Source organism: Centroberyx gerrardi, chromosome 23, assembly GCF_048128805.1.
Source record: "Centroberyx gerrardi isolate f3 chromosome 23, fCenGer3.hap1.cur.20231027, whole genome shotgun sequence".
Taxonomy (NCBI): Eukaryota; Metazoa; Chordata; class Actinopteri; order Beryciformes; family Berycidae; genus Centroberyx; species Centroberyx gerrardi.
In genome coordinates, this window is record NC_136019.1 from 8,041,505 (window position 1) to 8,059,242 (window position 17,738).

General features: G+C 42.3%; 1 protein-coding gene across 1 annotated transcript in view; it reads right to left on the reverse strand.

The window, feature by feature from the left end:
- The window catches only part of actn3b (actinin alpha 3b), a 42,739-nt gene that overhangs the window by 19,341 nt on the left and 5,660 nt on the right, over positions 1-17,738 (reverse strand). Inside the window, exons 2-4 of the mRNA XM_071918067.2 lie at positions 3,825-3,939; positions 3,087-3,206; positions 1,805-1,891 (exon numbers count right to left, since the gene is read on the reverse strand). Of these exons, the coding sequence (XP_071774168.1) occupies positions 1,805-1,891; positions 3,087-3,206; positions 3,825-3,939 (322 nt within the window). The remainder of the gene's footprint in view (positions 1-1,804; positions 1,892-3,086; positions 3,207-3,824; positions 3,940-17,738) is intronic.

Genomic DNA, 17,738 nt, shown 5'->3' on the forward strand with positions numbered 1-17,738 from the left:
AGGCCGATAACGATATTTTCCCGCCCATATCGACCGATACCGATATGCATTTTTGTAAGAATCTTAGTACAAATGCAGGTGCAAAAACAGGTTAAGCTTTTTAGATAATTAAATGGTTTTAAACCAAAAAAAGCATGTTAGTTTTGTTCTGCTGCTAATTTAACGGTTGTATTAAGTGACACACTCCTAGAAAAAAAAAGGTCATAAAAATGCCAATTCCACATCGGCTAAATATCGGCAGTAAAAGTAATATTGGGCCGATACTGATAGTTGATATATCGGTGCATCCCTATTTTCTACCTGTATGGTTGGTGAAAAGTAAACTAGGTAGTGAGTTCTTGGATCCTCCTGCCAGTGTGGCCAGTGACTGAAAGTAGGGCTGGGCAATAATTTAATATTATTGTTTATCGTCTTTCAATAGAATCATATCAAGGTGAAATAATGATATTGAGTTATCGTGACACACAGTTCTGTTTGTCTAACTTAATCATAAAAAGCAAATACTAATTAAAATCTCTCACAAAACGAGATCAGTTTGAGTATTTAACATGTGATTTTCCATTTCTTTTACCAGATATTGTCATATATATGAAATGATTTCCTTCAGAGGGAAGGCAGGTATGAGAGGTTAGACGGAGGAAGGCTGTGATGAAAAGCTGCAGGACGGGAGAAGATAGTGCAGAGAGAGGAGGCAATAAAAGGAGAGTTAAAGAGGATGAGAGAAGGTCAACGATCCGGCAGAGTTTAGTGTGAGAGGTGGAGGAGTGAGGGGGGGTGGGGGGGTCTGGGGAGACGAGGACCGGGTCTTTGTGAAGCAAGAATTCATAATTAATCAACTTGTCTGATTACGTAAAGGGCGAATAAAACGACAGAAAGTTCAGGGAAATGTGTTAGACGAGAGGAATCGCAGCATATGATTTATTGTATGTTGCAATAAATCACACAATAGGCCTCAGTGAAAGCTTACTGACCTGAGAGCAGGATGTGTGTGTGTGTGTGTGTGTGTGTGTTCGCTGATGTGTGTTTCACGTGTGTAACTGTCCATCTAAATAACCGAGGTGTGTATAATTTGAATGTGTTTACAATGCCTTATGTGTATTCTGTGGCATTTGTACTGTTGGTCCCCCCAAGTGTGAAATTTACTATATTTCTGCTACATCAAGATATACAATGTGTGTGTTTGTGTGTGTGTGAACAGATGCTTCCTTATTTATTGATTTTCCCTGTCTTTTCTACCCTTTTTTCTTCTTCTTTTGTTTTGATTGATATATGTACGGGTGTGAAGGTGAGGGATTTAAAAGAAAAGTGGTGATAACATTGTCAGCAACTGTGAATTGAATTGTATTAGTACTGTTTTCACCAATAAAGAGATTTAAGTCATTATCGCCAGTCAGTTTGTTAAATCTCTTCTTAAAGCCCATTTTTATTGAATTGCTTTCTGTAATAACTCTTAGACTCTTAATTCTTTGTTCTTATTCATTATTGACGAATGTAATCTCTTGTTTTTACTGTCTTTTTATGCTTTGTAAAGCATTTTCTAAATTGCTTTTGAAAAGCTGCTATACAAATAAAATCTGACATGCCCATGCATTTCCCTTTCTCACACACACACACACACACACACACGTATGTTACTTTTGGTCTTGGATAAGAGTGTCAGCTACTTGTCGAATGTAAGAGATAAACACACACACACACACACACACACACACGTACATTACTTTTGGTCTTGGATAAGAGTGTCAGCTACCTGTCGAATGTAAGAGATAAACACACACACACACACACACACACACACACACACCTTCAACGGAGATGTCCTGGATGGCGAAGCGCAGGATGATGGTCCAGATCATACCAAGGGTCATCTTCACGTTACCGTCAACAATTTCTGCAAAAATCAACACACACACACACACACACACACACACACACACATCAGTAATCATGGCAACAGACAACGCACACAAAGACTGAAGGCAGGAAGATGTACAAGGCCTAGAAGTGCGGCGAGAGAACTGAACCTGCTATTGAAACAAGCTGAAGTGTGCGAGGTCTGAATCATTCTGCTGCTGAAATAAATCAAATTTTACATACGAAAGCCTGTTCCAGTTTGGTTATTATCACTGTGATTATTCATATTTTTATCATCTTCAGTACTCACTATTTGTCTCATTCTATCTATATCTGATTTTCTACTGCTGCGACAACAGGGATCAATATACTTTCATCTAGTCTAATCTTTAATAATGCTATTTACACTAATAATATTAATACTAATGCTACTACTACAAATAAATAGTAATCATTTATTTTATTCTATTAAGGATGTCTATTAGCTAACACCTAAGGCAATCACTTGTCTTGTTTACCAAAAACACAATCAAACTTGTAGAGTCATGACACTTTCCACTAAATAAAATAAAGTAGAAAAGGTGGGAAACTGTATAATGCACAAAACAAGTAGTTTATTTGTAATAGTTTACCTTCTCAGGCAGCATCTGAGTAGCTGCTAAATATATAAAAAGCCTATATTTGTGTTCATTTATTGCTTTGAAGTGCTTGTATTTTTCAGCACTATTTATAGAAAATAAACTAGTTTTGTGCATTATGTGGTTTCCCAGCTTTTCTACTTTATGTTCTCTGACCCATTGGGAACCAATTATTCCACTGCCTTTTTATGCACATAAATAAAATAACAGAAACAGTACCTTTAACAGTCATTTGATTCAGGATAGCAGAAGTGACAAACATACAAAGTGAATCAGAATGAATTAAAAACAGAACTGGGTTAAATGGTATTTGTAAATAATGAATGGTGTCTGTTTTAAAGCTGCTTGGTTCCAGGTGGGTTATTTTTGCCACATCGGAAAATGAAATGAGTCTCAGAAAGTTTTGAGTGTTTGAAAGTCAGTTTTCTACAACGGGATAGTTTTCTGTTACTTATCTGACACAATAGGAATTGTCCTGACGCAGTAAAACTATCTGGCGCTCCAAGCAGGTTAAAGAACTGAGAATACTTTGTGACTGAGGTTTAATTAAAGAGAGAAAAGGAAGGAGAAGTGATGTTACTCCTGGATGCTCACCCTCAGCACCAATAGACACCAGCTTGACTCCCTTGCTGCAGATGAAGTCCAGGGCTTTATTCACGTTGGCGATCTTGTGGAAACGCATCTTGCCTTTGTCGGGTTTGGGCAGCCTCTCACCTGCAGGGCAGACACACCTTTAGGTTCACATCGGGGATTTTCAGCAATATTAACTTAACACTAACTTCTTGTCTCGTTATGTCTTCAGCATTTGAGCGATCGTGATATGCGTCAGTCAACAAAGATAGATTTAAATTAAGATGATCCTTCAAGTGTATGAATTAATACATTTGTATGAGTCTGTTCACTACTGTAGAAGAAGTAAATCAGTAAAGAATCAGTAAAGATGTAAAGTTTTACATCAAGAGTTTTCTAAACTCTAAACTTTGACTTTTATTCATTTTTCATTTGTGTTGCCTTGCCTGTTCCCCTATATCCCTATGGCGGGATCTATTTACCTTACCTTTTGTTTATTTATTGTTTTTATCCATCTTATTATATTATTAGCTATATTTTATTACTTTTACCTCACTGATCTATTGATCCGTCCCTTGTCTTTTATCTCTCTTGATTGTGAAGCATGTTCTAACTTTATTTTGGTTGTGAAGCACATTGTATCTGTTTTGAAAAGTGCTATATAAATAAAGATTATTATTATATTATATTAGTCCATAATGATTAAGTAAAGAGTGTGTGTGTGTGTGTGTGTGTGTGTGTGTGCATGTTAATGAGATCCACCTGATATGACCTCCAGCAGCAGCATGAGTTTGAGGCCATTTCTGAAATCCTCCTCAATGTTCTCAATCTGTGTGCCAGCCTTCCTCAAGTGGGAGTTACACCAAGCTGTGAAAGTCTGAGAGAGAGAGAGAGAGAGAGAGAGAGAGAGAGAGAGAGAGAGAGAGAGAGAGAGAGAGAGAGAGAGAGAGAGGGGAACAGAGAACAGGGGAAGAGTGGAGAGAAATGGAAAAGAAATAGATTAGACTGCTGACACTGCAGACAACGAAGTCAGTCATCCTGACTGTATGACAAATACATTCACACACACTGACAGCAACAGAAAAAAAACCCTAACTTTACCTCTACACAGCTAGAATAATCCTGTGGTAAACAAACACATCATGTGCAGAGATACACACACACACACACACACACACTCATACATACACACACACACACACACACACGGATTGCTGTCTCCTGCTTTTTGAGAGCGGGGTCAAAAGTGCTTAGCAAGGCCTCAACTGTCCAATCTAATATGTGACCTAGTTATCATGGTGGCTGCTGAGGGTGCACACACACACACACACACACACACACACACACACACAACATTTATATCACCGATGCACACTGTGTCGTTCGACCTGCTCAAGTCTGACGGCCATTGTTGACTCCGCAGTTCTGGACTGGTTGAAACTGGCTTCTGGTTTAGAAGACCATATGAAGTGTATTGTTTGGACACACGCATTTTTCTTTATTTTTTACTATTTTTAACATTTTAGAATAATAGTGAAGACATCAAAACTATGAAATAACACAAATGAAATTATGCAGTGACCAAAAAAGTGTTAAACAAATCAAAACTATCTTATATTTTAGATTCTTTAAAGTAGCCGCCCTTTGCCTTGATGGAAAGGCAAAAGGCTTTGGAAAGAAATTCATACATAGGCATCAACTTCACTATTTATATTTGTCTAAGAAACAAATTTCAAGCATTTAAGCATAAGCCTTTAGATCAGAATGGCTTTAAGAGAATGAAAAACATTCAATCAGGAGTGTCCAGACTTTTGACTGGTAGTGTATATTCATCAGCTCATCATTCAATGTCTATGAAATATGGAGGATTTAGTCTGTAAAAGCATTTTGTCAAGCGAGGACGTTACCTGCTATTCTTCAAAAAAGTCATACAGTCTGTCCTAATTCTGTGCAGTCAAGCATTTTGCAAGAGTAGATGTTGCTTTTATTCAAAAGGCAGCTATCTCATTTGGGAACAAAACTCTTCATTTGATGCTGATGACGGTGTGTGTGTGTGTGTGTAGAAGCCGCCAGTGTGACGGTGATGGAAACGGCTCTCAGTCACTTTGAGTGCTTGCTTTCGGTCTGGCTGGAAAATTGCCTAATGGCGTGGGTCTTGCACATTGGGGACAATTCAATTGGTTCCATCAGGCCTTGCAATCAATCACTGAATGGTATTTTGAGAGGCTTTCATGGTGTTTAGCTTCAAATGTGAATGTGGTGGAGTGTGAGTGTGTGTGTGTGTGTGGTGTGTGTGTGTGTGTGTGTGTTGGAGGGGAAGAGGGGGGGTAGTTGAAGCAAAAAGTTTGTCGGGGTTTGGAGGATGTGGGGGCGTAGAAGCAGAATAAGTGCATGAGCTGAATAACTAACTACAGATGATAGTGTGGGTGGAGTGAGGAGAGAGAGAAAGAGAGAGAGAGAGAGAGAGAGAGAGAGGGAGAGAGAGTGAGTGAGTGACAGAGATGTATAAATTAGCAATGACACAGGGTTTGTGTTCAGAAGGTGACAGCATAAATTTTCCATTACAGCAGATTGCATAATAGAATCTAGAAATCGAACTGTATGTGTGCGTTTACGTGTGTATGTTTATATCTGTGTGTGTGTGTGTGTGTGTGTGTGTGTGTGTGTGTGTGTGTGTGTGTGCCTATGTGCATGCCGTGCGCATACATGCATGTACATGTGCATGCATGTATGTCGTCTGCTGCACTTGTGTGTGTGTGTGTGTGTGTGTGTCTGACTGTACAACTACGTGGGTGGACCGAGCAGCAAAGCACCAGAGACAGAGAGAGGAGAAAGAGTGACAGAGAGAGAGAGAGGGAGAGAGAGAGAGAGAGAGAGAGAGAGAAGCCACACCATCGATCGGTGAGAGGGAGAAAGAAAGATAATTGGAGGGGTGAAAAAAAAAAGAGAGCGCAATACAGAGAGAGATGGTGCACTCGATTGAGAGAAAAAGAGAAAGCACACTATCAATCGATTGATCAGCTGAGAGCGAGAGAGGGAGAGAAAGAGAGAAAGACAAAGAAAGAGGGAAACAACAAAGTTTCTTTGTATTTTTTTGACATGAAAATTGCAAAGCAGCGCAAGCCGCCTCAGCAATATCATTAGTTTTTTGACACACGTCGCGGCGGCATCCTTGAATTTGAATTGAATTAGAGAATTTGAATGCGAAAGACAGAGACTGAGAGAGAGAAAAAGAGAGAGAGAGAGAGAGAGAGAGTGAGAGAAGTAGAGAAGTGAGAGGACTGACAGGAATGCCCAGGCCCCGGTGTAATTTGATGTAAGGGTCTGGAGGGGAGAAGAGGCCGCCTGTCCAACCAGCCGGGGTCCCAGCAGGTGCTGTCTCCTTTGCCACGCATGACCAAATTTAGACAGGCTCCTAATCCGGCACACACAGGCCACCGGGCCAGCCAGGGAGGAGACGAGGAGGGGGGGGGGGGGGGGGGGGGAGGAGAAGAAGGAGGGAGGGAGGGCAGGGAGTAAGGGAGAGGAAGGAGGAGGGGGGGGCTAAATTAGGTAGAGGAGGAGGAGAAGAAAAGATGGCAAAGCAGAGGGAGGGGTGGAGGAAGGCGGGGTGGGGTGGGGGTGGGTGGGATAGAAGCGGGTGGAGGCTAAATCGGGCGGCTAACGGACACCGCCGGACAGCTGAGAGGGCAGGATTCCTGAGGTGAAGTGTAAGAGTCCAAGACGGAGGGAGAGAGGGGGGGAGGAGGAGGAGGGGGGGGGGGGGAGAAAGAAGGAGAGGAAGGAATGGATTGAAGGATATGTGGAAGATATAAAATCATAAACTTGAGAAAGTGTGGGGAAGATGAGAGGGGAGGAGGGAGGAGGGTTGACCAGTGTTCGCCAACATCAAAGGAGAGTTGTTTGAGTTTGTCTGGCAGTAACTGAAATCAAGGGTTCACTTTGCATAATTAAGTTTGACATATTCCACAAATTGATTGATCCAAAATGCTGAATGCCCTAGGGAACAAAACAATTGACTACAAAACCTATAATAACTACAGCTATTATTGATATTCCACTACATCTGTAATACTCTGTTATCTCAGCCCATGGGCTTGTTTTAATGCCTGTGGGGGTCGATGGAGTCCACTAGCATGAAGTCACCCTTTTTCCCGGTGTTCCCCCCCTCTTCTTCTCCTCCTCCTCCTCCTCTCTGTCTCTCCACACCCGTCGGTCTGGCCTGTCTCGGCCCGGCTCAGCTCAGCTCGGCTCGGCTCTGCTCGGCTCGGCCGGGGCCTTTTTCAGGTCCTTCTTGTTAAAATGAGGTCACGGCTGCCCAGCTGAATGCCTGCCATAGCTACACCCCCCCAAGGGGGATTCGGGGCTGCTGACCCCTCCATACAGCTGACAACCCACGTATACACATGCCCTCACACACACATGCACACAGCTCTCCTCATTCGAACGGCTGTCCATCAAAGAGTTGATGCAACCGTGCCGCCGCCTGCAGTTGCTGCTGCCAGCCTCAGAGGGGCAGCGCTGAGCAAAGTACCTTTTTGAAACGGGCTTGTTCCATAACTGCACTGACATTTAAGGGGCATTTTATCCCACCACAGCCCTGATGTAGTATAGTTACAGTATAACCTACTGTCTCATGGTGGAAGATGGGAATGTTGTGCACCAGGATGCACTATTCATAGGGCATGGGGAATTTTCATTTCTTGCCCCTTTGATCTGATTTTTTAAGGGCATTTTGGTTCTTTTTGCTGGTCATTTTATTGAGCTATAAAATAATACATTAGTTTTAATAGTAGTATTGGCAAATAAACACTCAATTTGTACCACTGAGATTCATTTTAACTTCTTTCCCACTACTGGAAACTGGCAGCAGGCCCTACAGAACAGGATGGTGCCGTTTCCCACTCTCTGTCCCCAACTGGTCCATCTTCCGCCCCTCCATTGTTCAGACTTTTACCATATTAGTTGTGTTATTTTTTTATTGACGCACTGGTTTGTGTGAGGTTGGTATTTTCTTCTACTGCTGGCTGCTTGGTGCCAACATTTTGCTTCAGGCTGCGTGGTCGGTTGTTTTTCTGATCAAAAACTGCTCCATTTTTCTCACCCAGATCGCACTGTGAAGAATCGCCCAGTCAGAGTCTCCCACGCATCACCTATGGTGGCCCACGGGGGACAACAGTGAATATTTGACAACAGTATAAAAAATTCTGCCTCCCTCTTAATTTTACAGGTATTTTATGAACTTCCAATGGCATTTTTGCCCCGAGCCCCTGCTCATGTTTCACCTTTTTGTGCACACATTTCATTTGAATTATGAACGTGTCAATTCCTTCATTATGAGACGGAGGCTAACGTCCTGGCTGCTAGGCTGCTGTCTCCCCATAGGACGCCCCAACTGGGACTGTGTTTGTGTTCACCCATGACATCATTGTCGCCACAGAGGGCGCAGACACGAAATGGCCGCCCCCGTCTGGTCTGACCGCCTTCCTGTCCCGCTGCTATGCTACAGGTATGTGCCTCCCTCCCTCTCGCCCTCCCTCTCGCCCTCCCTCTCTCCCTCCCTCCCTCTCTGCCTGTGTGCCCACCAGTCGAATTCATCACACACTGTAATGCGGATGCGTCAACAGCGGCTGACCTGACAATTAGCCCATTAGGTGTGAGTGCTCTCTACACTCTCAACTCTCCCATCTCTCTATCTCGGCCCATTCTTGGACACAAAAAAAAAAAATCATACTTTACACTTCAGCTAATGAGTTTGATAATTATAACTTTACAGGACGGTCTCGGTTTACACTTAGCCTGTTAGCAATGCTCCCCCTGAGCCAGCGGTGTCCAGTCCTGTGCCATGGAACGGTCCGCAGGTTTTTATTCCAACCAGACTCTAACTAACAGCAGCTGATTGGCACCTTCAAGCAGAGAGGGGCGGACTAATTAGTGAAATATGCTGGTGTAGTGTTTGGTTGGAAATGGAAACCTACATACACCACTGTTTTAGAGGGAACATTTCCTACACTTATCCATCTATTCCTATCCATAATCCCAATCTATCTTTATCCATACTCAGGGTTTTTGAGATTATGGGTATTTTTTTACTGATCCACAAGAAGCTAGAGTCAGAATATGTGAACATTTTGACTTGGCAGCAAGAAAACAAAACAAAAAAAACCCCAATGTAATCCATTTTATAAATCTTATAACATTGTGCAGAGGCATCTAAGAGAATCATGTTGTATCCCCATGATAGACTAAGACAGGATGCTTTTATTGTAGCTTGAACATTAAGCCCATGACCTAATTCTTTCAAGTTCAGTTAGTTTTTAAAAAGAAATCCAGACATTCATAAGGTTCATATAAAGGTGTTCTACTCTATTCTATTCTATTCTATTCTGTTTTCTTCTGGTTTGCTCTCTTCCCTTCTCTTCTTAAGACCCCATTCTTTCAAATCAGGCTTACTCTGCCCATAAAAAAGATTAACGATAATAATAATAAACTTTATGAGTATAGCACCTTTCAAAATGGAGTTGGAAAGTGCTTTACATAATATAAAACTGTCAGAAAAGAAAAATACAGCAAATAAAGAAAAAGAAAGTAAATAGAAACAAAAAGGGCAACAGAAAAGTAAATAATGTTCTAAATTCTATTTTGTTTTCTGTTCTGCTCCCTTCTTCTTCTAGTCTCATTTGTAATGTGTCACTGGAAACAAGCTGCTATATATTATGTACACACGCCCTAAGCTAACATACAGCAGGTATATATAAATATAAATATAAATATAAATATATATGCCTTAACTTAATATACCACAGGTATTTGTGTCTCACTACTGGTGTAAAAATAGTCTGCCTGCAAGGTTGACAGTTCATACCACACACACCTGTCCACTACTCAGCCACCTTTGTCACACACCTGTTCAGCAGCCACGTCCTGGTCACACACACACACACACACACACACACACACACACACGCACACACACACACACACACACAAATAGACACACATAAACAGTGCTGTTGTGTTTATAAGGTCACTGTGTTCGTATTGCAAATGGACACACACACACACATTCATACATGCGTGACATAACATCACACACACGCACACACACACACAGAAAAATACAGAGTTTAAAAAGTAGGTATACAATTTTTTATAATAATAATGAAAAACAAAGCCATTAGTCATTTTTTAACTTATTTAGTCGCTCATTCATCAAATTTCCAGCCGGGAAACAGGAAAGATATTTAATAATACACTAAGTATTAATAAATAATCCACCTTGTTTTGAGACTTGTACACACAAATCTCCCAACACAAACCGCCCGCAGCTACCAAACATATGTAAGTTATAGCTTTGAGTGCAAAACCGAAGCCCCGGTTTAATAATAGCCCGGTGATTTTGGATCGCCGCCGCTCCGGCCCACCTGTCCAACAGTAATATACTGGTTTGAGGGCAGAGGGAATGTGCAACCCTTCCCCCACAATGAAGAAGGCAGCGGCTCCCAATGCCACCGAGCCACAGGTCAGCGGATATTAAAACACTGACGCAGAGCACAAAGGCATCAAGCTCAAACACACAATATTACGCCTTGCTGGAAGATTTTATAAGTATTTAATGAGTTTCAATCCAAAATGAGATACCCACATGTGAAAAAAGTGATACCTACTCTCACTAAATGATTCATAGCACAGCATTAAAACAAATTATTGTATTTTTTTTAAAGGATTGTAAGTAACGTAGGTCCCAAATGACAAAATCGTAAGACTTAAACAGACTGTATCCTCCCTGTTTCAGAGATATTGAATGACAAACTTCAGGTATTTTTTTCTTTTCAAAATGATTATATAGTGTTTTGGAAATTCTCTCACTCTTTTAGCATCTTAAGCATTTAACACTGTGGGCTGACATATGCAATGTCCCATGGTTTGAACGTCCCAATAGGCAGCTACACAACGCGATCACTCGACAGGTAAGAAGTGTCACAGGTTCTGTCCATCCATCAGCAGATAATACAGCGGAGGAGCTGGCTTTAATTTGTTCATCTGTCAGGCTGATAGAGTGAAATATTGTACTTCTATTCATCCATACCTTCCACAAAAAGGTGGCTTCAACAATATCCAAACATGGATCAAGATAACTTTGAACTTACATCATTTTAACCACGTTCACATACTGTTGACATGGTGACGTTTTTTAGACTTGCACACAGCAAATTTGTCAAGTGTTAATTCAAATCAGAGTGTAAAAATCAACACAATGCCAGTGTTTGGTTAAGTTCACTCCCATCAGAGTTTATTCAACGCTTCTGATCCAAATCTGAGCCAAATCAGCTCAATCAGTGAACAAATAACTCTCCAATGAACAGCTGTACTGTGTCACTGAAAAATCGATACTTAACACTGGGAAATTTCCTGCGTCCATGGCTGATTACATCCAAGATTTTGCCATCATGACTGATTTTCAAGAGCGGACCACATCCGCGCTACACAGCAAATTTCCCAGCGTAAGTAAGTATTGATTTCTCAGCGATGATTACTTGAGCTGTTGGTCCGCTGGTGGAGATGACGAGGCTCTGATGGGTGTGAAGTGATATAAACGCCGGCACTGTGTTGGTTTTTACACTCTCGCGCTTCAATTAACGCTGACAATTATTCTGTGCGCCTCAGAGGTGATATGCATGACTCAGACATGAGCAGAAACAAAATGGTGAACATAAACATTAAAGAAAAACACAGACACAGAACACAGTCCAATGTGTTGTTAGTGAAATCAGCTATAAAATATATTTTGTAAAACACACTCTTTCTGTTTCATAAGCACAGAACAGTGACTGTAGGCATCAAAACCAACTTTTTCAAAGGATCTACACTGTAGTTTTTACAAAGCGAACTACAGTTTTATTGACAAATCAGTATTTCCACGACTGACATCATGTCCTTGTCCCGGGAAACTTGTAATCGGGTGTGTTGTAAACAATAGTCGCCCTGAATTCCTACACCGAGTTTCGACAGTTGATATAGCGGCGGTGGAGGTGGTGGAGGGAGAGGGGGGAGTTACAGCACACAACAGGTGTGACGGACACTGAGGAGCCACTAACCCCTCCTTGTACACCCCCGCCCCCCAACACACACACCCCACCCCCCCTTTCCTCCTCCTCCTCCTCGTCCCCTTCCTCCCCTTGTGGGTTTTAAATATCCCTCCTCTCACAGAGACCTGAAGCCCTGAACTTGGGTGCCGCAGGGACGATTTGGGACAATGACATAAGAGACGAGTTGGGACCCCACTTCTAACTCCCTGACACCCCCTCACCCGCCCCCTAAAACACCCCCACCCCATACACACCTCTGATACACCAACCTGAACCCGTCAGCCACGTCACCCCAACTCTAATCCCCCTCCCCCTAACACCTCAACAACTATTACATCAAAAAAACACATGGGATGGAACAGCTGGGGGAAGAAATAGGTTTCTGTGATGATGTCATCTCTGTCACTACAGATGATCTGGGGCAATGTTTATCATTATTTATTAGTTTCACGAGGAACGGTGAAGTAGGTCTGTGGTCTTAAAAAAACAAGTCCATATAAAGAGATCTGTGGCAAAATGAGATGCTCACCATCTGAAAAAAATCTTAATCCTAATCTTGCAGAATGATCGGCATGGATTACGGTTTGCTATTAAAGTTATGAGTCATTTGAAGACCTGTGTGTTGTTTTTGAGGATATAATCATCCGAATTTGTGTAATGTTGACTCGTGCATTTCAACATTTTTACACAGTGGGTATATAACGTTTTAGAATGAAACCTCTTGTATAATTGTCAGCCACAAGTGTGTCTGTTCCACAAAAAACACACAAAATATATCAGAACAGGAAAAGAACCCATACACTGTTGGGAAAACGTCCACACTGAGGATTATGGTGCAAAAAATAGAGAAATAGAATATAAAAAGGGCTGAAATGACAAAAAGAGAAACGTTACACCCACTGAGCTACAAGGATGCTTCAGTTTGGGTCAGTTTTGAGGGATTATAAATGCTTAGATTTGCAAATTCTGTCATACAGAACAAGGTGAACACAGCTGAGGCAATACTGTAATTGAGGACAAAGAGGAAATGAAACAGAACAAACAGAACAGCTCAACTTCTCCTTAACCCTGAATATTAACCACGGCCAAGTCAATCTGCTCTCAATTCAGTCCAGGAATCCAGGATTATTACGTGAAAGGCAGTTTCAAAGCACATTTTCAGCAGGTTGAATTGTAAGTGAATCGATCCCAGTCGTGATTTCGATTCAACATCTTCTTCACGAGGGGGATCAGAGGGGACGAAGGTCGACTTACGGGGCTAATGTCCCGGAAACCCTGCTGACACACCGCCGGCCTGCCAGCCAGGGCCCGGGTCCAGACCCAAGGATTTATTTCTATGCTTAGAGGATGAAAGGCCTAGGACACCTCTGCTAGTCCAAGTCTGCCTGCCTGTGTGTGTGTGTGTGTGTGTGTGTGTGTGTGTGTGTGTGTGTGTGTGCCAACCCTCTGCCAGATGCCAGTGAGATATGCAGTGGGCACAAGGGATTCTGGCTAGCGAGAGAACAGGTGGAACACCTGATGAAAGACAACAGTCCTCCACCCACACACACACACACACACACACACACACACACACACACACACAGACAGGAAAGTGAAACAATACTAACATATGCTACCACTACACTTAAACCTGAAGATTCAAGGCTGCATTTTGCAAATACAGTACATAATATTAGCCTCTGTATTGAAGCCTATTGTATATCTGCAATGCCAAGCTGTATTAACACATCAGGTAGCTGTTGTCATGTGAAAACCTCGTAACTCCAATTTTGATTTGATTTTGACCTTCATGTTTTAACTTCAATTGAAGGATTACATGTTCTCCTACGGGTTGAGAATATTCTACAACTCTTGGTCTTTTGAAAACCTTTTAAACCTCATTGGATAAACTGAAAAACACATGGTGGTCAAGCTGAAAACAAGGCAGCTTTTCTTAGTTCCTGAAAAGTTTACATTTTGGAGATACAAGGCTGGTTTCCCCCGACAACCACAATGCACAACCATCGAATCAATCAAAACCAACAATCATGTGAGCGCACGAAGAAGCCTCACTGTGCTCTAAGAAGTAAAGTTATGACAAAAAAAACAATGTGACTTGTGCAGCGGGGAGGCGCAGGTACTGTGTGTGACAATCCCGCTTAGCATCATCTGCAAATGAGGTACAGTACGTTTTTTTTTTTTGCCCGCGGCTGATTCAATCGGGAACCCGAGGGACGAACGGCTAACCCGATTCAGTCAATCATTAGTTTTGACACAACCATCTGTCTGCATCGTCACATTAATTGCTTCATTTCGATGCGGGGAGACACACTGCGGTACATCCTGTTCTGTTCCGTTTTACCGCATTAAATTATATCCCACTGCCACGCTGTTCCGGTTTGCTGTGCTATACCGGAGTGATGATGCCAGCCCGAAATGCCAGCCAGAACTTAACAATGTGCTCCTCCAGCAGCGTGGTACGTGTGTGTGTGTGTGTGTGTGTGTGTGTGTGTGTGTGACTGACAAGAATTGAAGAGCAGGAACAATGTGCCGCAGCCTTCAGATGTCTGGTTTTATCGACGGTGTGAAGGAGAGAGAGCAGGATGGGACGGAGCGGCGCAGGGCTTGGCAGTACAAACAGTGTAGGTGATTTATAAAAAAAACAACAAAAAAAACAACACTGACTGCTTTTTTTGTGAAAGTCACAATGAAGTGGCATTTTGAGAGTGCTCTTGCCTCCGTAATTGACATATTTCAAATTGTGGTAACGGGGTGTTGGGGCGGGGCTTAACGCGGGGAGGGATCGCTCAAAAGTGGCTGGCAGTATAAACTGATGGGATAGCAGTTTGGGAGAGGAAGGCAGTTTTATATAATGGGAAGGGTGGAGGGGGGAGGGGGGGATGGTTAAAAAATCTGTAATGGTTTTATTGGTTGGGATTTTAAGTAACCGCTAAAAATACACAGTTTTCAAAGGAAAAGTAATGGGGTTTTGGTATAAAAATACGAGAAAATATTTTTGGGGTTTTTGGCATGTATTGTTAAGTAGGTGTATATAATGGCATGGAAAATTAGCTAACAAGGTGAAAGTCTTTTTTTTTTCATTTCATTGTGACCTTAATCCGCATTGATTTTTCATGTGATCAGCTTTGGTTCCCACCTACAGCGTCCTCATCTCACTCTGTTTACTCCAGTACTGCTTTCACCCTCTTTCTCGTCGTTATGAGCCGACAGATGAATTGACTGACAGAGTGATCGATGGCGGAGAACAGAGGTGAGGGTGCAGGTTGGCGGTCGGCGGCAGCGGCGGCAGCGGCACGCCGAGTTCCTTTGTCATTTAATGAGCTCCGGGCTCGGAGATTGACGATGAGAGAGATAAATTGGTGTAAGAGGTTGTCGAGGATTTATGACCGTGCGCCTGGCCTGAGAAGGTGTGTGTGTGTGTGTGTGTTTGGGGGGGGGGGGGGGGGGGGGGTCTCGGAGGAGGAGGGGGGAGGTGGAGGGAGGTGAAGGGGTCCAATTTCAGTAGGTGTGTTCTTTCTCTGAAATAAGAGGCAAAACTGTCCAGGCAGATCTAGGATCAGCTAATTCTGTCTTAACAGGAACCTCTGTATGAAACTGACCTGAGGTTATCTATGGTAACCTGCAACCGACCTAGCATTCATTTTGCCAAAAGAGCAAGTCACTATCAACATTGGGACTAAACAATCAGCCTCTAAAAAACAGTCAAGTTATTTAACTTCTCTAGTCTGGATGATCTATGTTCTAGTGTATAAAACCAGAGTGACTCCAGATTGACCACATGTGACTGCTGCTGTACGCCTCGACATTCAGGAAGACCTCAGTTAGCATTGGCACACAGCTGTTAACACCTATGTACTGTATAATGCTGCAGCTAATAAACATCTCACTGTGTATTAAGCAGCTCCAAACACCGGGCTATGACAATATTTTCAATCATTTCAATCATTTATCGACTGCATGCAGCTAGAATGTGATAAACCAAACAGGAACGTGGTTTATTCAATCACTCATATTGACTGTGGAGTGGAAAAAACTAAAGTTACATCTAAAGCAAAAAGTCAAGGAAAGCTATTATGGCAATCTGAACTGGAGCTAGGAAGGCTCTTTCTGGAGTTATTTCAGAAAACTTTGAGAGTGCAGACATTGTGATATATTCATGACCTGAGTCCTATTATAGGAGACCTATCATCATACTGACGAGTGTAACTTCTGCTACCGCTTACCTATAAATACCCGCCGCACACAGCTGGCATCAGCCTCCACATCATGAGCTTAGCATTCATTTTCACAAAAGACGAGTTCAGTGTTCTGTCGGTTTCATTACTGCGGGTAGCTGAGCGGTCCGAAACTGGTTTAAACTCAACATGAGAGACTATGAGGTGACATTTTGTAGGTGTTGGTGTTCAGCCGTGTATCCACTGTGTGTCTGTTGTTACTGAAGCCACAGATTAGACAGTTTGTGGCGATCTGCTTCCTCATAAACCTCAGATCTCCATTTTCACTTCCAGCACTAGATCCTGGGGAATAATAACTACTAAAACTAGGATGGTTGCAGCTTTGGACTGTAGAAAGTATTACAATAAAGACTTGATTGACTATTGATTGACTCTTCTATTGATGACACTGAATGCTTTCACTCTCATACTTAGTTTTAGTGCAGTTTATTTATTAGCAATTAAATAATGACGGCGGTAACCGCATTATGAGCGATTAGACCTTTTCCCTTGCTACTAAAAGCTTTAATGCTTATATATAAATGATTAATATTACAAATGAGTAATAGGAACATTTTTGGCTCAGGTACAGTGAGCCAAGCTAATGTATTAAAACTAAAACTCATTAAGTGCATTAAAAACATCTACATCTTCCACTCAATCACTATAATTACAAGCTATAAACACTTCAAAAAGTGATGAAGTCAAATCACCGCGTCGAGAAACCATTTTGGTTCGTATTCACAAACATACAGGACCGCTCCGGTGAGATCCAAGATGGCCGCTCTCTCAGCCCATCAATCAACATTTCTACTTTCGCTCAGTGGATTCTGACACCGCGGCTGTATAGCGTGTCTGCTGTCGCCGTTACGACACTCTGAAACACCGGCGACGTCAAACTGTGTCCTGATCCTCACCAGAACCCGCGCACAAAACTCACCAAAACACAGATTTTCACGCACGAATTCCCCGTACAAGTAAAATACACTCGATTGAGAATATATCAAACACACACACACACACACACACGGATCACACACACTCCTCAGCCCTTCCTATGGCCTCCCAGGGCTCCTGTGGCTGCACTAAAGCAGTTTATAGAAGCCTCCCTACATGGACACAGCTTCTGGAATAGCAACTGCTATTTGATCTGACTGCAGGCTCTCTCACCTCTCCGCTTACGTTTACCCCCCGTACGCATACTCTCCACACGTATCTCACAACACGGGAACAGCGCGTTACATTAATTAATCCTATTATTTTGATAGAATTCGCTTGGGGATATAAATGTAAATGTCTGGTACAATTTGGAGGACTTAAATGTCTTAAATTCACTGGTCAGTGTGGGAATAAAAAAAAAAAAATCTGGA